At 39.5% G+C, this 23,717-nt stretch overlaps 1 protein-coding gene across 2 annotated transcripts in view; it reads left to right on the top strand.

Moving 5' to 3' along the window:
* Positions 1-466: 466 nt before the first annotated feature.
* Positions 467-23,717, top strand: part of LOC133648679 (E3 ubiquitin-protein ligase pellino homolog 2) — a 29,309-nt gene continuing 6,058 nt past the window's right edge. Inside the window, exons 1-7 of one of the 2 annotated variants that reach the window (XM_062045005.1) lie at positions 467-625; positions 730-838; positions 13,841-13,970; positions 19,455-19,556; positions 19,652-19,849; positions 19,927-20,112; positions 22,558-22,763. In XM_062045005.1, the coding sequence (XP_061900989.1) occupies positions 759-838; positions 13,841-13,970; positions 19,455-19,556; positions 19,652-19,849; positions 19,927-20,112; positions 22,558-22,763 (902 nt within the window). In that variant the 5' untranslated portion in view covers positions 467-625; positions 730-758. Of the gene's footprint in view, positions 839-13,840; positions 13,971-19,454; positions 19,557-19,651; positions 19,850-19,926; positions 20,113-22,557; positions 22,764-23,717 lie in introns of both variants that reach the window. The other variant, XM_062045004.1, reaches the window with a different exon arrangement.

The raw sequence follows: 23,717 nt of genomic DNA, 5'->3' as shown, positions 1-23,717 counted from the left end.
TCCAATCAAGATTTTAAAGTGAGGTAAAAGTACATAAAATATACGGATTACAATCCCGATCAACTAATTAAAGTTTAAAAAAAATCCGAAAATCATTAAATGGTCTTGAACATGTTTAAGTATTGGTATCAGTATCGGTATTAGCCCCGTATTTACTTCATATTGGGCTGATACCAGAATATTTAGTATCGCACTCTACTAACGTAGACATGCCTCTTTTTTAATCAGTTTCTCATCCGTTGGAGGGGGGAGTCTTCGTCTAAACCATACGTCACATTTCTCTGCTGACATCAAATTGTCTTGTAAATATAAAATGTAGTATTTTTAAAAAATATTAATGTACATGAAAGCAAGGAATTGTTATTGTACGTGATTATAATTCATACTTTTAAGAGTGAGGTTTACGCCTCACCCCTGTCGCAAATGGTACGTTCCACCTCTCCCCCCACAAGCCCGTCTTGTCTCCGCCTCCTGCTATGGAACATATTTCCCTGCTACAAGCTAGCCGCACACTGGATATTTAAAAAAAACACGACCAAAAAATGCTCCTTCGCCGGATCAAAAGTGTCCAACAAATAACTACAGCAAGTCAGGGGGAACTTTGTCCAACTGTGTCCAAACTTCAGTAAGGCGAGGAGCCCCAAGCGGCACTTTCGAGGGTGTTAGCATTGTTTCATCGCCTCTTGCTGAGGACGACTCGTCTTTTTCCCCCCTCTTTTCTTTTTACAGTTAGTACCTAATTGCTGGAGTAATTGCTGATGAATTCCCCGAAAAAGGACGGAGATGATGATGTGCCCGTTAAAGACTCGATAAAATACGGCGAACTGGTCATTTTGGGGTAAGTGTGTGTGGAGAGGCTTTATTGTAGTAGAGGGGAAATGTGTGAGATGGAAAGCAGCTCCATCATCAAGAGGTAACGTTCACATTATTTAAATAAACAAAAGCGGATGCATGTAACGTTTTATCGTTTTACATCAGCCTGCGGATCATCCATCGGTGTGCAGCAGTGTTACAAACTAACTAACTTTAAAGCCTGCAGCGTTCTCTCCCAGCATTGTGCAGTGTGTGGTGTGTTTAGGTGTCATCCTGCAACATCCCCTTTCTCTCTTTTTCACATAGCTAGACACTTTTTCATCAATGGTTGTAGGTGTAGCGAGAGTGGGAGGGAGATGCTGGATTGCTGAGGCTGAATCCCAATGATGTCATCCTATGCTGGATCTTTAATGGCCTAAAGTAGGCACTGTCTGCAAAAAAATACATGCATTTTATGGTTGAAGCATAATTTGTTGTGGATTTACAAATGGAGTCACAGTACAACCGTGATGCTCAAGGGGCTGTAAAAAAAAGAAGTAGGCGGAGAGAAGCCCCTCCTCTTCACCAGCAGGATGTGCTGATGACAAGAGCGGGCGACTTCCACGGGTCTGCAGCTCCTCCACGCTATGCATGGTCTACAGGGAGCAGAGAGGGAATGCCACAGTTGTGCGGTCACATCCCGGCTGGATTACGCAGACATCCCTGTTGGCCCACACAGCTTCCTGTCTGTGCCAAAGATAACTGACCTAATAGCCTATGTCTTGGAGACAACATGGAGAGAGGAGGATGTGGCCGGCCTGCATCTGAATACTGATGAGTCGCCGTCCACACCATCACACCGATTGAGCACAGCGACTTTCTCAGATACCGAGGGAGGTGCTCGTTAATGCTGATTCAGTCTTCCACTCACAATAGTATACATAAACAATGAGGCTGCTGAATGAAGTAAAAAAATACAAGAAAATATAAAGTCGGTCCCCTCCACCGTTGCAGCTTTACAGATTCCACTTCCCTGAGAAGACTTTAAGTGTATTTGTGAGGTTCATAAGTCACTCACGTTGGACCTGAGGGAGGCCATATCCATTGTAGTTCATCCCAAAGGGTGTTTGATGGGCTTCTTCCGCACCAAACCCATCCTTTATGGGTCTTGTTTTGTGCATGGGGAGCAGAAAAGGACCTTCCACATACTGTCCCTTTTTCCTTGCACTGTAGAAACAGGTACTACAGTATAGGGCTGGAGAATTAATCAAATTTTAATTTACATTTTGATTATGGCTTCGCACGATCAGGAATATATAATAATTAGGGAAAAAACGATTAATAGGCCGCGCAGCGTACATGCAAATGCCGGAACTTGTCAGGATGAAATGGATGAGGAGAAAATGAGTGGGAAAAAAAGAGCACATCTACTAAAAGTTTGGAATGTCACCATGGTTGCTACTTTTATTTAACACAGCGCTAGTATGGCTAATCAATAATCTCTAAACTCAATAAAAAAAATAAAGCACATGATTTTCGCATTCATGTAACTGTGGACAAAGTCAAAAAACTGGCCAATAAAACGGAATCCACTGTTTAACGCAGCGTATTAGGGAAATTGACATACATGTGAGTGAAATGTTGTCATTGTGAGGAGTAGAAACATTTGTTTGGGAAAATAATGTGTCTGATACAGCTCGTGTACTTAATCGTGATTGCAATACCAATCAAAATAATCGTGATTATTATTTTTGCTTTAATTGTCCAGCCCTACTGCAGTACTAGCTACTAGCCAGGAACTATTTTAAGTACTGATCAGCTAGGGTTAGATTCCCCGATTAGAAATGACAATTACACATGCTAAGGTTACCTTACCACGTTGTTATGGCTTTGCCATTGTTTTTTGTCATAATAATAAATTACATTTTTAAAGCGCTTTTGTTGACACTCAAAGCGCCTCACAGAGAACTGAGAACCCATCATCTATTTACTCCACATTAACACATGATGGTTGTAAGCTATGTTTGTAGCCACAGCTGCTAGACGAACGGAAGCATGGCTGCCAATTTGCTGCCAATACCTACGGTCCTTCCGACCACCATCAAACATACACCTGTGTGTGAGGCACTGGGAGTAAGGCGGATGAAGTGTCTCACCCAAAGTCACAACTGCAGTGACTGGGGATGACGGAAGCTGGAATCGAACCAGAACCCTCACGTTGCTGGCACGGCCGTTCTACCATCTGAGCTACGCCGTCCTTTGTTTCTTTTCGAGTGATGCCTTTACTTCGCTTTTGTGACCTGCGGCAGTACAATTTCGCATTGGAAACAACCCCAAAGTAAGGCGAGGCGAGCCGGTGCAAAAAGACCAATACAAACAATCCACATTTTATTTGAAGAATATTCATATTTAATATTTAGTCTTTCTAGCATGTCAACATTGGCCAAAAAAATAAAACAAACTTTTATGTTGAAAAGTGTTTGACATTTTTGGTGAAATGGTGGAAAAGTGCGTGCAATGTTTCCCAAATGTAGATTGTTTCGTTGCAGTCCGCCATCAGTAATGTGGATTGCCACAAAAAGATTTTGCGCGGCATGTTTTCCCTCAAACACATTATAACGGGACTGTCGGGGAATGTAGCTTGTTGTTTCAACTCCATAAGGTAGATGGCATAGTAAGTCTGCTTTGTAAAACACCTCATATCCATCTGGTCTGCCAGAGAATAAGAAGATGTTACTTTCTCGCTATTTATAGCAAGTATTCAGTCCCCTCTAGATTCTGTTTTTCTTAAAAGCGACAGATCTGGCGACTTTTTCCGGTCTTTTTGGACACAAGCATCGTTTTCTACAGATTGCTGATATACTTGTGGCAGTGGGGGCCTGGCAGAATGTTCAATTTGATGTCATCAGTAATTTTGCATAATAGGCGATGATGCATTTATTTTCTCTTAAAAAGACCAAAATATTGTTATACATATAACACAAATTGTTTATTAGTAATTAGTATCCACATATATTTTCTCTTCTATTGTATTGGTTTGTTCTATTTTTAAATAGTTGCTGCTTATTGTACATACAGGCTGCACTTTGTTAAAAATTATTTTAGTGACTTTTTCTTATCAAAAATGATCAAATCTAGCATGATTTTTTCTGGTGTTATTGGAGACTGTACTCATGTTTGGAAACTCTTTTCGTCTGTCGCTCGATATTTGCGACGAACGGCGGTACCTGCAGCGAGCCTCTATTGTGACAAAACACTGACGTCACTTTTGCTTCACGCTGCTGCTCCAGCTGTACTTTCTCTCTTTAAAAGTGCCACTGTCCTCTTATTATTTGCACAATGCACATTTTGTAGATCGCTGTCCATGGGTTGTCTTAGATATATCAAAGTATGTCCACATCGCAGACATGCTGTGTCTGCTTCAGACTAGGGGTGCAATGATTTGTCAACAAATATCGACAACAAAATTGGTCGCTGATAAATTTGTTGACAATAGTCGGTGAGGTCATCACTCTTGTTTTTACAGACGGAAGCGGGTCAGCACCCTCGCAACAACATCACAGGTTGCAAATCAGACCGTGTTTTTTATGGCAAAACATTTAGAGCGTAGATATGATGTCTGATCTGGAGGATGCGACCTCAACATCGCAATCATGTTTACGTATGCAGTACCAATGGGGTACATGGCTATTGGATGATACCCTTATGGGTACCATCTGATGGCAACTGCACATGTGGTATGTGGACTTTGATAAAAACTGCTGCAGTTTATATACTTCTGCACTTTAAATGAAGCTGCTAAAATACTGTAACTTGACCGCCCACTGATACATACCCTCTATGTATTGTACTTGTATTTTAAATTGCTTATCATTATGTAATTTTAATATTGTTGTGTATTTTCAAACCTGTGTAATTTTAATTGTGGATGTTAAATGCGCCATAAAAGGTCTACAGATTGAAATTAGCATTGTGCTAAATCTGGTGCAGCCATCTTCTTAATGTAACTGCACATTGTCCTTCAAATAAACAAATACAAACAAACAAACTCAGTAAGATAGTTAGCTATCTTGCTGGTTAGCTAACAAGTGTGAGACAAGTTGTGTGCAAAAAATATTTAACTGTCATAATTATCAAAGTCTGCCAGCTAGAAATTGTCTGAAACAATTCAGGTACTTTTTTTTATTTGTCAAGAACTTCAGGTGTGACGCAGCGTCGGCAATCACAGACACAAACACACATACACACGGTGCATGCAAACCGTAGGCACCACGGTGCTGATATCATAAAAGAATAAATATACAAATCAAATTATAAAGCACATTTAAAATATACCACAGGGTTAGCCAAAGTGCTGTACAATGGGCAGGTTAAAAGATAACACAAGAGAAACGAGCAAGCACACCACAACACAAACAAAGCACGATAAAAAATAAATAAATACAATCTTTTAGATAGCTAAAATGTTAAAAAATTATCTGGTATGCTTAAAAAGCCAGGAGTTAATCAATAATATACTGTAACTGTGTGCAGTGTTTTGAAAACATCATCACAAAATCCTTTTATTTACAGTATAAATAAATATTTTTGAATTAATCAGTCAACTTTGTTAGTACATGCCAAAAATATTTTAAGTTGAATTTAAAAGCAGATGACTAAATTAGAGCCACTGAGTAGTTTTATGCTTTTTATGCCAAAAATATTTTAAGTTGAATTTAAAAGCAGATGACTAAATTAGAGCCACTGAGTAGTTTTATGCTTTTTATCGCCTCATAATCGGTGTAGTCAACTAATCGTTAAGCTAATCGTTGACTATCAAAATAATCGTTAATTGCAACTTTCAAGCAGCCCATTGCGTGCGTCTTGCTTACGTCATCACAACATCCTGTTTCGGCAGTGTTGTTGTAGTGATCAAAGTCTTTCTTTTTTTTCGGTTGCCAAATTTTCTGTGCAGCACTAGTCAATAGTGCGTAAATATGTGGCTTTATATATCCATTCTTACAATATATTTCTTACATTTTTTTTCACTTAAATACCCTTATTTTTGAGGTGTATGGGGCACTGGGGGCTTTTATTTTGCCGTGACTGTGCACCACAATCAATTACATGTAGGAGAAACCCTGACTAGCATGAAAGCATGTATTTTTTGTAAAAGAAGTAATAGAAGAAAGTGAATTTGTATTTCTGAACATAATCTGTTAGCTTTGTATTAAGGATGGGCTGATTGCCGTCACTGTTCATTTTTTATTTCTGAACATAATATGTTAGCTTTGTATTAGGGATGGGCTGATTGATCCGTCACTGTTCATTTTTTATTTCTGAACATGATATGTTAGCTTTGTATTAGGGATGGGCTGATTGATCCGACACTGTTCATTTTGTATTTCTGACCATAATATGTTAGCTTTGTATTATGGATGGGCTGATTGATCCGTCACTGTTAATTTTGTATTTCTGAACATTATATGTTAGGTTTGTGTTAGGGATAGGCTGATTGATCCGTCACTGTTCAGTGTCGTCGATTTTGTGAAAAAGTATGTGATTGCCATCGGCGATTACTTCATTTTATTGCAGATCACAAACACCAAACCCCTCTTGCTGACAGTGTATTTATATTTAGTCCCTCGGCTGACAAGCAGCAAGCAGCTAATTATGTGTCTCCATACAAAGTGTGGAGCCGCTCCTCTTAGCTAATAAACACCACCTCCCTTATGGCAAATAATCCGCATTTTTTTGTATTTTAAGTACAATTATCACTGGAGGACAAGGCTGACCATGTTACTAGCCGAGAACGAGAATCATTTTTTGTAAGTTTAAATATGGTGTTTATATTGTTAAACTGTCAATAGCACTTTTACATAAATACATTGAAACATATACAGGTAATGCATGTGATTGGTATTGGCTGATCTCACTCATTCATAATCGTAATCATCAGCATAAAACCTTGATTGGAACATCTCTCCTTTTTTTTCTTATTTGTTGCTCACCTTTTGTCTCTCACAGCCTCCTTACAAATGACGTCGTCTAATGCTTTTTCAACTTCCCTCTCCGTTCTTACAATGTACTTTCATTGACTTGTGAGTTGGATAGCATGAGGAAGTTGAGTGCACTACAATGTTGTGGCCTATGGCCATGCACTTGGAGTTAATTATGAGTCCTGTTATTCATGTTGAGTTGTTTCTACTCCCTGTTGTCACTTCTCTTATTTTGCTGGTCCATGTAGTGTGCCTGCATGGTTCGACCTTGCGTCTGTCAGCATTGATGATGTCACACACGTGGCCGTGTGGTCGATGCCCGCCTCCATGCAGGCCATGTGAGCCGCCTGCGCCTGCCACCGCTCATTACGTCAGCCAGCCACGAAACCATGCGCTGCCCTGTCCATCAGTCTTGCCTTTTGTCCTTTATGATGCGCTTGGCCTCTCCTATGCCTCCAATATCTTGTGAGAGAGCGTTGTCTTTATTGAAAACAAAGCTTGTGTCACAAGTGGGCTCCCACTAGGAGTGAATATTTAATGTCGTGCTTTATAATGTTTGTGCATGCAGGACACAAGTGGCTAGTGTGATCGTGCGTCATACATGCTTGAACTCTGCCACAGGCCTTTCTCTATCATCTCTGCTCCTTATCTTCCCTTGCATCTTTGATTTTCCCTTCCTGCCCTTTTCTTATTGCAGTTATGCGTCATCTAGTCTCTTTTTATTAACATGCTTTTCTGTCTCATTGTCGACTGCAAAGAATGCTGGCTATGATATATCAATATAAATATATCTAATTGAAACTAAAAATCTGATTTTTCATAGTTTGAAAGGGTTATCCAGCAGGGCCAACAAGGGAGTTGACGCTAAAATAAAGATAAACAAACAGACTGAAATGCATGTATATGTGTTGAAATGCGTGTTAAGTAACACATATAAAAACATTCAGTATACTTTAAACCTTTAAATTCCATATCATTCTAATGGTCATAAAAAATTTAATTGTTTAAGTCACAAATCTTCTAAAATTGAACCGCCATATCTCACGCATAGTAGGCCACTTTGCTTTGCTTTTTCTTTGCCTTTTTGTAGCTGTTTTAGCGTAATGTAGCCTTTTAAAAGGAGAACAGACTCAACAAGTGCTGTTTTGCGGTGGTCAGTTGCGGGGGTATACATCATCGACCTGGCATAATTGGCCATGGCGCATGTGCCTGTCATTTATTAAAAAGACTACAAAGAAGTAATACAAATATTTATATGTTGTTACTATTACCTCAGCCAGGATGTTATGTATTCGCTGGGGGTCTCTTTGTCAGTTAGTTAGTTAGCAACATAACTAAAAGTTATTGGTGAATTTTGATGAAACTTTCAGGAAATGTCCGAAATGTGTTAAGTAACATGAACATTTTTAGGGGGTGATCCGGGTCTCCGAGTGTTATTCTAGTTGGTTATTAGTATCAACATTTCAGCTTTTTCTCATCCCATTATGCCTTTTGCTGTTGTTGTTTTGTATTGAGGGTGATGCTGCCACAAACATTAATCAACCAGTGTGACTGACACTGGGAGCAAACTATGGAACAAACTGGACTTACAACACAAGCAATGCCAAACTATTAATCGATTTAAACTATTATACAAACATGGGGTCTGGTTCAAATATAGAGATGAGGGTCTTTAATTTGACCTGCTGCTATACTCTGTCTCAAAGTGTTAACATGTGCTCAATGTTTCCTTACCATTATTGCTATGTTGTCTATTACCATTATTGCTATGATGTCTATTACCATTGTTGGTATATTCATTATTCCTACATTGTTGATACAAATGATTGTTACAGTGTAATAATTATTGTTACCTGTGGTAATGCCACTATGATACAACATCTGTATTATAATCCTTGAACAAAGTGAGAGTGAAACTCATGTGAATAATCACTGAATGGAGAACTGGGGGTGGGATTAAATAAGTTATCTTCTTCCCACTCCCTTTCAGGCAAAACTGGACAATAATGCACTATATTAATTTATATTATTATGTTTTGTCAACTTGTACGTCTTTGTCATTGCCTGAAATAAATAAATAAATGAAAATGAAATGAAGGTGGGTGATGTGTCTTGCCCAAGGACACAACTGCAGTGACTACGAAGGCGGAAGCTGGATTCGTACCAGGAACCTTCAAGTTTCTGGACGATGATTATCCTTGTCATTATTTATCTCCAATAGGAGGTTATGTATTTGTCGCCAGGGTTTGTTAGTTAATCAGTTAGTTAGTTAGCAACTTAGCTCAAAAAGTAATTGGTGTATTTTAAATAAACTTTCAGGAAATGTCAGAAATGGGATGTGAAACGAGCAATTACATTTTGGGGGTCATTCGGTTTTCCGAGTGTTTTTCTAGTTGGTTATTACTATTAACATTTCAGCTTTTCTTGTCACATAATGCCTTTTGTTCTATTTTCCTGTTTCTGCAGTTTTTTTGAGTTTATTTTATTTCTAGACTGTTTCACAAGCCCATTAAAAACAACCCGAAGTCCACAATTACCCCCCAGTCCGCACTTGTCTGGTTTACGTACTTCATCCAGAAAGCAAAATGTTACCAAATGACAGAAGGGTGTTTCAAGGCTCTGTCTACTTAGCACTATTGCTAGTCATAACTTTCAAAGACATGCACGCGTCTGGGGGGTGTTCTGCACGTTTCCACACGCCGCCTTTCACGGCTAGCTTGTGGAGGTGCCCTGCATGTATGGATCTCCGCACCCGCTGCAAATACTTGGCCTTTCATGATCGCTTGTATTTGATTACACGTAAACGCATGACACAAAAAACACTTACTTTCTTTCACTTTTTATGTGTACGAGGTGGGAAATTAGAATACATTTGCCGTCACACGCCTAGTATCTGTCCTTATTATATGTCCTTTTTGGCAGACCAGATGTGTATGAGCTGTGTTAAAGTTAAATGTAAACTTCTTCTCACTCCTTTTCAAATATGTAAAAAAAAAAAAGAAAGTCCATTGCTCATTTTGTTTTTGTTTTTTTTCCGTTTTTTATTCTCCATTGTTTTCATTTTGTTATAATGGCTGTTAAGGCTATGGCACTGTATTGGATCAGGCTTGCTCTTGTTTCTTTGCATATTTGAAAAAATATATATATTAAATATCAAATTATCAATCAATCAATGTTTATTTATATAGCCCTAAATCACAAGTGTCTCAAAGGGCTGCACAAGCCACAACGACATCCTCGGTACAGAGCCCACATACGGGCAAGGAAAAACTCACCCCAGTGGGACGTCGGTGAATGACTATGAGAAACCTTGGAGAGGACCGCATATGTGGGTAACCCCCCCCCCCCTCTAGGGGAGACCGAAAGCAATGGATGTCGAGTGGGTCTGACATAACATTGTGAAAGTCCAGTTACACAGTGGATCCAACACATCAGCGAGAGTCCAGTCCACAGCAGGGCCAGCAGGAAACCATCCCGAGCGGAGACGGGTCAGCAGCGCAGAGATGTCCCCAACCGATGCACAGGCTAGTGGTCCACCCGGGGTCCCGACTCTGGACAGCCAGCACTTCATCCATGGCCACCGGACCTATGCAACTCCCCCTCGCAAGGGACAGGGGAGAAGAGGAGAGAAGAAAAGAAACTGCAGATCAACTGGTCTAAAAAAAAAAGGGGGGTCTATTTAAAGGCTAGATTATACAAATGAGTTTTAAGATGGGACTTAAATGCTTCTACTGAGGTAGCATCTCTAACTGTTACCGGGAGGGCATTCCAGAGTACTGGAGCCCGAATAGAAAACGCTCTACAGCCCGCAGACTTTTTTTTTGGCTCTGGGAATCACTAATAAGCCGGAGTTCTTTGAACGCAGATTTCTTGTCGGGACATATGGTACAATACAATCGGCGAGATAGGCTGGAGCTAAACCGTGTAGTATTTTATACGTAAGTAGTAAAACCTTAAAGTACCAGTAGAGTGTAAAAACAAGTTTCCTCTATATTTAAGCTATTATCATATATATCTGATTTATGACACCGGAAGACTTAACAAGTTTGCAAGTAAATAGATATGATCAAATAAGTTTTAATCTCACTGAGTTTCCCAAGCCATTTTGAGAGATAATGAGCTAGCCAGACACGTCATCGCGATGATTTGGCGGTAAGAATCACAGATCCCTTCCCCACCAAAAACAATGCAAATCATGCTGACTTTGTGAGAGCCAACAACGATTACTTTAGGAAAAATTATGATCTAGAAAATTATATTGTTGATCCTGAATGTAAGGAGAATGAGCTACACATTTTAAAGAAGCTCTGCTAAACAGATCCAGCTTTAGTGAAACACTATGCAACATGTAGCAGTATTGCTAAGTGCTAAACAAGAAATACAAACTACAAACTACAAACCAAATAAGACAATAGCTTACTGTACATTGTCTTCTCTTACTCCAATGACGACTGAAAGGATATCCATATCTTCCATTTTATATGAAGAATGAATCATAAGTCTCCATAAGACCCCGTCTTTGATTGTGTGTTTATCGCCATCTCCGGGTATTAATTGAATGTCACAGATGAACAACTCCTAGATTTTTGGCTAAATCCTCCCAAAATCCAGATGACAGGTATGATTTACAATTTAGAATAACTTTGACAAGCAGAGAGCAGTAGGACATCGCTGGCGGCTCACAGTAAAGCAGCAGAGGACTACTTAGCTGTGTGCTATCAATCCGCTGCTAAAAATAGTTTGTCTGCGTTCGCGCTTATAACAATATTGCTAATATTTGGTTAATATTCAGGTCATGATATGTATATAGAGTATTGTTGGCGGGATTTGGATGGTTATTAAAAGGATTTAGAAAGGAAATAGAAAGCCCCGATTGATTTCATTGTTAGCTAACTTTTTATGTATTTATTTTTTTATGACTTAGAATGAACAAAAAAGAAAAACTTGGTCATGTCTTATATAGGGATTGTGAATGATAGACAGCACATCGCTCTCTTAATTTTTTGCGTATTTCCAGTATGACTGCAGTGTTTCCCATAAACTGCCAAGATACCGGTGGGGGCGTGGTCACCATGACATCATCGAGTAATTTGCATAATTTACTACAATGATATGATTTTCTCTAAAAAGGCTAAAAAAATGTATACTTACTAATTAATAATAACAGTTTTGTTTTAAACGTCCATCCATCCATCCATTTTACAATATAATTACAACACTTTATGTACATATTTATATACAGATTTGAACAATAAGTTATTCACTGAAATATATTTATTAATTGTGGTTCTTACAAAAAATATATCTTATAAAAATATAAAAGCTAAAATGTCTCTTAAAACTCTGCCCCTTTAATTAGTGCATACTAAATAATTTAACTTTGGCCTACTACTACAACCATATTATTTACCAGCAACATAAAGTGAAGCAGAGGTGTCCTGTCACAATCATTGACAAATAAACAGAAAACAGTTGTGGTGGTAGATAGACACAGAGCTTCATCAAACATCTGATCCACTGAACAAAGAGCTCCAAAAATCTTGATCCTACACTTCTCTTTTGTAAAGTAAATCTGAACAGCCGATATGGGCATCTACATCAACTATATGATTTGCCTGAGAAGCTGGACAGGAGAAAAAAAAAAAAAAGCAGAAAAATCTATTTGTGCCGGCCTTAATTCTTTCGTGGCGGGCCGCCACAAATAAATGAATGTGTGGGAAACACTGGGCTGATCTGATAATATGGTCAGACGGCAGAAGTGTTACTAATCTACAGAAATTATCAAAGACATTCGGAGCGTAATATTCAAAATGGCTGACTGTATTTGTGATGTTTAGACGGTATTTTCACATAATTTGCGGATTGTGAATAAAGTTTGAAATGATTTAATAGATACAATAAAACACAATTAAGCATATAAAGTCAACTTGTTTTTCCACTACTGGTACTTTACGAAGCGGGGTTACAATGCATACTGCCAACAGATGGTGCTAAATGTACTCTAATTGTAAAGGTGCAAATTTAGGCTAACAGACATGAAAGTCACAAAATACCTAAAAATAAAATTAAAAAAAAGGACAATTTTTGCCTAAAGGTCCGAAAGTACCCCAAAATGGACTTACCCCCTAAAAGTCACAATGATGCAAAAGGTCCGAAATGTACCCGGAAAATCTGGAGTTGTGGCCAGGGTCTATTTCAGACCGTTTATTATTGGAACAACAAGAAACCTTCCTAGACCTACAGGGCCTGAATGGGTTCAATTCAGATCTTGTGAATATTTAGAAAACCATATTAGGGTTGGGGAAAAGATGAAATTGTGTACCTTTTTACCCTACTGTAAGTCAGGTGGAAATGATGTGTGTATTATCATACAGCAGCATCATGACACTTTTACAAAAGCGTTATGAAGTTTATGTTGAATTTTAGTTTGCCCACAAAAAAGTAAGACACAGGATGTTGAATCAGGTCTCCACATCGTCAACCGGATGGACCACATTAGTGGTAGAACTATATCTAATTTCCTGTAATTATTTCTTAAATGTCAGGCTTGGTTTATATTTTAAAACGTTAGCTTTATCTGTGTGTTGTGACCTTTTAGGTCACCGGACAGACTGTGACCTTTTACTGGAAAGGCCCGTCAATGACTTCTGGGAAGGTTTGCTTCCTGAGCGGCTCTTATCAGTCACATGCCGGCTTCCTGCCACGTCGGTGTCACAAGAACTGTCGCTGGAACAAAACAACGTCCATGTCCGTTTGTGTTGTCTTGTTCAACATGGATAACACACGTCAGTCTTTGCTGACATATTTATTTTGCTCCTGTTTGCTGTTCATGTTGGTTTGCTTTATGGAGATGTATCCTCATTGAGGTTCAGCCTGTTTGATCTCTAGTAGATCTTTTGATAGTGTTCAAAAGGGCTCGCCGCACAAAAGCAGCCAAGCTTTTTATAGCCACTGCAGTTTCTCTTCAGCTTTGCAGTAACGCCGTTATATAATGTGTTCACTGTTAAATGCAGAGGTCAAGTTGTGCGTATTCTTGTAGATGCTAATCATCCCTCGCTCTTCTCTGCCAGGTACAATGGCTCTCTTCCCACTGGCGACCGCGGCCGCCGAAAAAGCCGCTTTGCCCTGTACCGACGGGCCAAGGCCAACGGCGTCAGACCCAGCGCCGTGCACATCCTCAACACGCCGCAGGACAGCAAGGTATATTGTGTACACATCCTATAGAGTTCTGGTTCTCAAACAACCTTTTATTACTGTGATGCAGCGAGTTTGCCAAATTGCATATTGTGGTATCATTCAACAACACTTTTTTTCATTCACAAAATACAAAACCCAAAACCAGTTAAGTTGGCCTGTTGTGTATATCGTAAATAAAAACAGAATACAATGATTTGCAAATCCTTTCAAACCTATATTCAATTGAATACACTACAAAGACTACATACTTAATGTTCAAACTGGAAAACTTTTGTTATTTTTTGCAAATATTAGCTCATTTGGAATTTGATGCCTGCAACATGTTTCAAAAAGCTGGCACAAGTGGCTAAAAAGACTGAGAAAGTTGAGGAATGCTCATCAAACACTTATTTGGAACATCCCACAAGTAAACAGGCTAATTGGGAACAGGTGGGTGCCATGATTGGGTATAAAAGCAACTTCCACTAACATTCACAAACAAGGATGGGGAGAGGGTCACCATTTTGTGAAAAAATTAAAGATTAAAGTACCAATGATTGTCACACACACACCAGATGTGGTGAAATTTGTCCTCTGCATTTGACCCATCCCCTTGGGGAGCAGTGGGCAGCAGCGGCGCCGCGCCGGGGAATCATTTTGGTGATTTAACCCCCAACTCCAACCCTTTGTTGCTGAGTGCCAAGCAGGGAGGTTATGGGTCCCATTTTTATAGTCTTTTGCGTGAGCAAATTGTCGAATAGTTTAATAACAACATTTCTCAACAAGCTATTGCAAGGAATTTGGTAAATGGTAAATGGGTCGTACTTGTATAGCGCTTTTCTACCTTTTTAAGGAACTCAAAGCGCTTTGACACTATTTTCCACATTCACCCATTCACACACACACATTCACACACTGATTGCGGGAGCTGCCATGCACGGCGCTAACCAGGCCCATCAGGAGCAAGGGTGAAGTGTCTTGCTCAAGGACACAACGGACGTGACTAGGATGGTAGAAGGTGGGGATTGAACCATCTATGGTCTGTAATATTAAAAGGTTCAGAGAATCTGGAGAAATCACTGCACATAAGCAGCAAGGCGGAAAACCAACATTGAATGCCTGTGACCTTCGATCCCTCAGGCGGTACTGCATCAAAAAGCGACATCAGTGTGTAAAGGATATCACCACATGGGCTCAGGAACACTTCAGAAGACCACTGTCAGTAACTACCGTTCGCCGCTACATCTGTAAGTGCAAGTTAAAACTCTACTATGCAAAGCCAGAGCCATTTATCAGCAACACCTAGAAACGATGCCGGCTTTGCTGGGCCCGAGCTCATCTAAGATGGACTGGTGCAATGTGGAAAAGTGTTCTGTGGTCTGACGAGTCCCCATTTCAACTTGTTTTTGGAAACTGTGGATGTCGTGTCCTCCGGACCAAAGAGGAAAAGAACCATCCGGACTGTTATAGGCGCGAAGTTCAAAAGCCAGCATCTGTGATGGTATGGGGGTGTATTAGTGCCGAAGGCGTGGGTAACTTGCACATCTGTGAAGGCACCATTAATGCTGAAAGGTACATACAGGTTTTGAAACAACACATGTTGCCATCCAAGCAACGTTATCATGGACGCCCCTGCTTATTTCAGCAAGACAATGCCAAGCCACATTCTGCACGTTACAACAGCGTGGCTTTGTAGTAAAAGAGTGCGGGTACTAGACTGGCCTGCCTGTAGTCCAGACCTGTCTCCCATCGAAAATGTGTGGCGCAATATGAAGCGTAAAATACGACAACGTAGACCCCGGACTGTTGAACAACTTAAGCTGTTCATCAAGCAAGAATGGGAAAGAGTTCCACCTGAAAAGCTTCAAAAGTTGGTCTCCTCAGTTCCCAAAGGTTTACTTAGTGTTGTTAAAAGGAAAGGCGATGTAACACAGTGGTAAACATGCCAGTGTGCCATTTTTTTGCAATTTGTTGCTGCCATTAAATTCTAAGTTAATGATTATTTGCAACAACAAAAAAAACTTTCTCAGTTCGAACATTAAATATCTTGTCTTTGCAGTCTATACAGTTGAATATAAGTTGAAAAGGATTTTCAAATCATTGTATTTGGTTTTTATTTACAATTTACACAAAGTGCCAAATTCACTGGTTTTGGGTTTTGTAAAATATAAACAACCATTTCAAAATAACAACCATGCAATAAAATTAATACAGTAAACACTAATTTACTGAGGTTACATGGTTGTGGGCCTGACTATGGTAAGTGAATTTCCACAAAGTTATTACTTATAAACGGGTGCGCAATACACCGGTATTATACTTAATGCCAGTATATTTTAGAAAGCGGTATATATTTGAGATACCGCCATACCGGTAGATTTTGATGTGCCTTTGTTACGGCCGTTTGATGTTTTCTGTGCCTGAGAAGCAAAGCACAGGGCATCCTCTTTGGCTTACCCCTGCTCCTTGCATGTTTACGGAGGCTTCTCAGCTGACGCACTGAGATGCGCATGAAACTACCGTATTTTCCGCACTATAAGGCGCACTTAAAAACCACACATTTTCTCAAAAGCTGACAGTGCGCCTTATAATCCGGTGCACCTTATATATGGATTAATATTAATATTAATTTTTATAAAGTTTAGGTCTCGCAACTACGGTAAACAGCCGCCATCTTTTTTAAGCAGCTGCCCCCGTAGAAGAAGAAGAAGCGCGCGGTGCATGGCGGGATATGTGACGTTCCATTTCCATTTGTGTTTTATGTAAAGACCCCAAAATGGCTCCTATTAAGTGTGTTGTCTGTCTAATTATAAATAATGCAGACGAGGCGTGTTGGCTGAGTTCTCAACATTTACTCACAGCGTGCTCATAACCACATTCTAACTGCCGACATACAACAACGCTTCTCAGGACTACCGCGCATGCTCGTCACTACTGTTGCATGCTGGGTAGTGTAGTTGTTATATTCGCTAGCTCATAACATCACATTAAGAGACACGCTTACGCGCTTAAGTCAATACTCGCCGTCATTCCGGGTGGATTGATAAAAGAACTCCAGCCGCTAGATATTGGTGTCGAAGCTAGACTGCTAACTGCGTGGGAACAGTGGATGACAGAAGGCGAACACACGTTCACCAAGACGGAGACAGCGCCGGACGACATACGCCACTATCTGCCAGTGGATCGTAAATGCCTGGGCTGATTCAGTCTCAACTGTGGTCCGAGCTTTCAGGAAGGCAGGAATTGTCACTGAACTGCTAAACAGCAGCGGCACTGACTCCATTAATGACGACTTCGACGAGACGGAGCCGGCCATTTTGGATGCCGTATTCGCCAAACTGTTTAATTCGGACACTGAAGAAGAAGAATTCGAGGGATTCGTGAATGAGGAATAACTTCATAAAGTGAGCTTTACATGTTTATTTTGTGTTTTGTGTTGTGTCACATTAACGTTTGAGCAACGTTGAGTTATTTATATATTGTTATTGCTCTGCACTATTTCGAGTATTACTATATTGTGATAGCACTAACGTTTGATTTACGTAACACGAGTAAATCAGCTGTTTATTCATTTTGGGAGTGAACAGAGTTGTCAAAATGCTGGTTTGTAATCTATTAATAAAGTTTGACTGACCTATCTGACTGTTTTGTTGACATAGGTGCGCCTTATAATCCGGTGCGCCTTATATATGAACAAAGTTTTGAAATATGCCATTCATTGAAGGTGCGCCTTAAAATCCGGTGCGCCTTATAGTATAGTGCGGAAAATACGGTACTTTTTTAAAAAATATTCTCGACTCCTGAGTTATTCAATGCTTTGGACAACGACTGCATTTGGCGATTGGTGAGTGACTTCAGCTTTATTTATACATACACTTATTTGCTTTAGAACATATATCTCCCTTTGTAGCAACTTTATCTCTAATCTCATCTGTTTATGTTGTTAACTTCTGTTAGCGGCTTAGCGCAGAAGCTAACGATAGCGCCTCTCCACTGCTTGCTTGGTGTGTCAAATATTTAACTACAACTCGGTTTAAAAGTGCCTCTCCCCATAGCCTGTGCTGACTAAGGTACTGTAGTTTAGCGGCTGGGTGGTTGAAAAGTAGTTTTAAACATAACAGCCAGCGGCTTTCACCGCATTGCGCGAGTAGAAGCTCCATTTATCCAGTGCACAAGTATAGGGATACAAACTTAACATTCATAAACAAAATTAATGAAAATTGCTTTGACATAGTAACGGCTGACTTATTGCTTTTTAAAGAATAAACAACACATTACGTTACTACTTACAGAAAAAATGATCTGAGTACTCAACAGTGGTTATCTACCCGTGAAACACTGAGGCAACCTTAAGCAATTTGCATGTTTGTTTTTTTAAAGATACTGGTATATACCATATACGGACTAAAAATACCGTGATATCAGTTTTGGTCCATATCGCCCAGCCCTACTTATAAATTGAATATTTTTATAACCAGAGCAGAAAATAATAGTTTTTTTTTTAACATTATTAGAGCTCTCTAGAAATTGACTAACAGCCACACCCACAATGTACTAATATGATTCCGTTTAAGGGGCTGTTTAAGGTATAAGTGTTTGTAAAATACAAGAAATGAGAATTACAAAATACGTCATGAACCTTTTGAAAAAAATATATTATTCCTCTCATTAGGTGAATAATAACTGACTTAACTATGAAGAGAGCTGTTGTATCAACAATGAATTGATGTAAATTGTGTGGAAATTAATGGGGAGAGCTTACTGACCGTTATTAATTGCTATGAAGTGGAAAAGGGGTAGGATTAAACAAACCCTGCTTCTTTCTACAACATTTTATGAAGAAAAAAAAAGAAAATATGTAAAATATGTGATGTATCATATTGAAACTGTATACATGTTCGAAATAAACTTCAACCAAGCAACCAACCACATAGTCACCTTTAAACTATTTTAATCCTAATAGTAATGGTGCCTGAGGCTGAGCCAGTCAGTGGTCACAATATTGAGTAGAACGGTCTGCTTGGTTTGGTCTCATCTATTGGCAAATACTGCAGTAGTATTGATATTTTTAGTTCATTTAGACATTTATATCCCTGAAAAAGCTTTATTTAGGACAAAAACACATAGAATATGCTTTAAAAAATTGCAATGTGGTGAGTAAAACTGACAAGGGGAGAGAGAGGGAAACATACTACACCAGTGGTGCCCAGGTACCGGGCCGCACAATAAATAAAAATAAATGTTTTTTACTTTTTTATTAAATCAACCTCAAAAACACAAGATGCACTTACAATTAGTGCACCAACCCAAAAAACTCTCTCCCCCATTTACACTCATTCACACAAAAGGGTTGTTTCTTTCTGTTATTAATATTTCTGGTTCCTACATTATATATCAATATAGATCAATACAGTCTGCAGGGATACACTCTGTAAGCAAACATGATTGTATTTTTTTATGACAAAAAAAACAAAAACCCACCTCCTTAACTGCTTTGTGTCATTGCAGGCGGTGCACAGCAGGGGGCAACACAGCATCTCTTTCACACTGTCCCGCAACCAGACTGTGGTGGTGGAGTATTGCCATGACAACAACACTGACATGTTCCAGGTAATGCACTAAGGAATTTTTAAACCTCCTGAAATAGCCTACCGTCAATGGGATACATAACACAATATTGATTTATATCTACCCAAATTCTACAGATCGGACGCTCTACAGAAAGTCCCATCGACTTCGTAGTGACGGACACATCTGGTGGAGCCAAGGAGGGAGAGGACCCCTCCATCGCCCCCAGCACCATCTCACGTTTTGCCTGCAGGGTGGTGTGTGAGCGCCACCCGCCGTACACGGCGCGCATCTACGCTGCTGGCTTTGACTCCTCCAAAAACATCTTCTTGGGGGTTTGTGCACATTTTATTGACATAATCAGTTCATGGGTTCCATGACAGGAAATGGTAAAAACGACTTACCACCTCAGGAGAAGGCCACCAAGTGGAAGAATCCCGATGGACACATGGATGGCCTGACCACCAACGGGGTCCTGGTTATGCACCCGGAAGGCTTCCCTGAGGACCCCAAGCAGGGGCTGTGGCGGGAAATCTCGGTCTGCGGCGACGTCTACGCCTTACGGGAGACACGCTCTGGACCCAGCAGGGGCAAACTTGTGAGTTGCAAATAATGTGTTGTTAGTGTATTATTATTTAAGTAATACCTCGGTTTTCATACGCCCTATTGATTTGTTTTTTGATGAAAATTTTGTGAAAAATGTTGCTGCGGTTTTGAATGCCGTCTTGGTTATCTTACGGTCAAACATTGCGCACAACAAACTGGTCCTTTTGTCCGCTGACTTGTCGCTACGTTTTTTTTTAATTGATTACAACTGCAAAATAAATAGGGGCATAACGATTTGTTTTAACGATTCAAATCAGAATTTGTGGTTGCCGATATGATATGAAACAATATGATGATATGATCGGAAACAATTAAATGAGTTGAAATCGATTTGGTAACTTTTTAGCCAAAATATCAACCAGTGTGACTGTAAAATAAATACTAAACACTAGACACTACAGGTGAAGTTTCATATATTCATGTTATTTCTTGTCAGAGTATTAACATAGATTACAGTGGTTAAAATCACCCAAAACATTCACTCCAGTGTCCAAATATGTATTTTAATACCCATCATGATCATGTGATTTATTTTCTTCAGTGCAGCCTTCTCCTTAGATGAGGATGTACACGACACTCACAATAATACATTGCAGTTCTCTGGGAAGATAAAATGGCCTTAACTTTAAAGTCAGATATTCCACATTTTCAGACCATGAGTTTGAATTCATCTTACTGTCTGTGAACCATGCTTGTTTAACGAGGGCAGCCGTACGTCCTTTGCGAGTCTTGCCGCTGAAGTTGAAGGTCATCCATCATATTTTCTAGATCTTAAACATTTGCCAGAGCATAACCAGAAAAGTTGGCCTTCCTTTGGTAACCACGGTCAGCTCCTCCCTGTCAGCTGCACTTTGCTTTTGCCGCTTGTTGCCGCTTGTTGCCGTCTGTTGCCCCGTTTGCAGCAGTCTGAGCGTCTAGCATACCATGCTAGCTCAGAGAAGGACTCCAGCGTAGCTGGGTCAAACAGTTTGAAATTGCTGTGCTCTCTCAGCTTTAATAAGGTCGTCCAATCATAAAACACGTACCCTTCAAGCTCTGCACAAGACGGTAAGAAATAAATGTAAAAGTTGACTCGGACTCCTCCGCGACGTCGGCCCCTGGAGAGCGCTATCTTCGATCTTTTTGCTAATGTTTACAGTCTTTAATTATTTAAAAAGTGCTAAAAACATATTTGTATAAAGTCTACTGTTCTTAAAGCCATCATTTATTTTTCTAGTATCTATAAAATCAATTAATTACCTTTTAAATGAATGTTAGATATCTTCTGGAAAGCCAACTAACCGAGCACAGATTGATTTTCTTCAATCTTAGGAATATAAATCAATCTATTGATCAATCGTTCCACCCCTAAAAGTAATTTACCATGGTGCCATAGAAAGTTGTGTGTCAACACTTTGATAAAGAAGGCGAGAAACTCCATTGAATTCAAGAACGAATTCGTAGCAAAATATAAAGGTGTCTCTCCCCTTCCCTCTCTCTGCACTCATTACCATCTTTTCCACCAATAGTCCTAAATAAAAGGTTAAAGTGAGATTAAATCTTTCATTTATACATTAAAGACGTCTCTTACATGTATTTCACATTTATTTTGGCATGTAAAGCTGTAATTATTTTCCATTAATAATTAATTTATATTCTTTTGGGGTCCACGATAAATATATGAGGAATTAAGGCAGAACAATAAATCCTATAACATAAAAAAATAGCTCTGAGAACCGATTTAAAATTTAAAAAAATAAAAACCTCACTATAAACAAACGTGGCGCCATTAATGTGGTACTACTTCACTGTTTCAGAGAAAGGCTTTTCACGTACTATTTGCACCTAATGTTGTGCAAACATCCCACGAGCAGGGAAATAACATTACGCTTCAACACATCAAATCTTATCTGAAACACCACTAAAACAGTGTTTTGAAAGCCACAAAGACGCCTGCTTGCTGCTATAGAAGCTGCCCTTAAACCAGCCGTAAAGAAAGATGGGGTTTGTTTATTGCCGCAGCACTTTAAAAGTGTAAAAAGTTTGCGAGAGATGACCCAAGGACTAAAGCGATCTATGATTTGATCATGGAAATGATGGCAATGAACAACCAGCCCATTACCATCGTTGAAGATACTGGATTTTGTCAGGACATCCTGTATCTACAGGTACACTTTGTCAAATCCACCTTTTGTTTGACCCTTTCTTACATCTAGGTGTGCACAAACTACACTTTGATAGTCATTTTTAAAATGTATGTATATCCATCTATTCATTTGTATAATATGCAAATGTTATATTATATTAATATTTTTGGGTGTCTGGTATGGATTAATTGGGTTTATGTAATTTCTGATGGGAAAAATTGCTTTGGATTTTGTACAATCTACCTGAGGTACCCTTTATTATTATACAGTATTACTATTAATATTAAACACTTGTATGTCACTCTCTGCAGGCGGAAGGGGAGAGCAGTGTGCTACGGGACGGTTCGTTGGTGGATCTGTGCGGTGCCACACTGCTGTGGCGCACGGGCGAGGGCCTCATGCGCGCTCCCACCTTACGCCACTTGGAGGCGCTTCGCCAGGAGTTGAATGCGTCTCGGCCTCAGTGTCCTGTTGGCCTCAGCACACTGGCCTTCCCCAGCCTGCCCCGCAGCCACAGGTACACATCCTAAAGTGCATTTTTTATCAGAGTATATTTTCTCAAGTGACAATATTATGGAATATACTTTAGATTAGTCAGTGTGCAGCTTGTGTAGCACTGTAGATATACTGTCAACACACAGCTATTATTGTGTAAATGTCTGGCAACACAAGTGAGTCCACATCACATTGAAAATGTCCAAATAGTGTATTAGTGTGGATATTTACTGTGATCATTGTTATCTAACACTAATCCACTTAGACATGGAATGATTCTGATTCTGAATAGAACAGCTCAAAAGATGAATATACGTAGAATGAGATATTTGTTTCCTTGAAGGAAGCTTTTCTCTCAAACTACAAATATAGCCACAAGGGCGGGGTTAAAGGAGGGGTTCATTTGCATCTTAACAACTCTGGATTACAAAACAGCTTGTTTTCAGAGGCAGCCAAAAAGTGGCTTGAGGATGTCTTTACAGCTTAATCTATACAAAATATTAACCAAAGAACCATCATACTGTAAGTAGCATGTTATGTAGGCCAAAACATATTGTTTTAAAAATAGAAAAAAAATCCTAATAGGTCCCCTTTAAGAAAAGTCTTACAGTGTTCAGTACACAATACTTTGTTTACTGGAAAATGCAGTTTTTGCTGAAAAGCCAAATTAAGAGACATTTTTTATAGTAAAAAAAAGGTTGTTTTCCTTTAGATACACACAATTGGCCGGAGATTTACCGAAACCCTGGTCCAAAACCTTGGTTACCTATACCGTTGCACCTCTAGTTTTATGCTCGCTATAATGCTGTAAACCTGCCTGATGGCACAGTTTCTGTCTCACAATGTCTTTCAAATATCAGATTTAATTTTCTCCCTCAAGAATCAAAGCTCTTTAGTGCTGGCAGCACTTGTGCACTCCACCATCACCATGCTTGCCAGTAGGCTAGACTCAATGATCTTGCTACTCATTTGTGTT

Source organism: Entelurus aequoreus, linkage group LG04 (assembly GCF_033978785.1).
Source record: "Entelurus aequoreus isolate RoL-2023_Sb linkage group LG04, RoL_Eaeq_v1.1, whole genome shotgun sequence".
NCBI classification, from domain to species: Eukaryota; Metazoa; Chordata; class Actinopteri; order Syngnathiformes; family Syngnathidae; genus Entelurus; species Entelurus aequoreus.
This window is presented reverse-complemented; position numbering and strand designations above follow the sequence as displayed.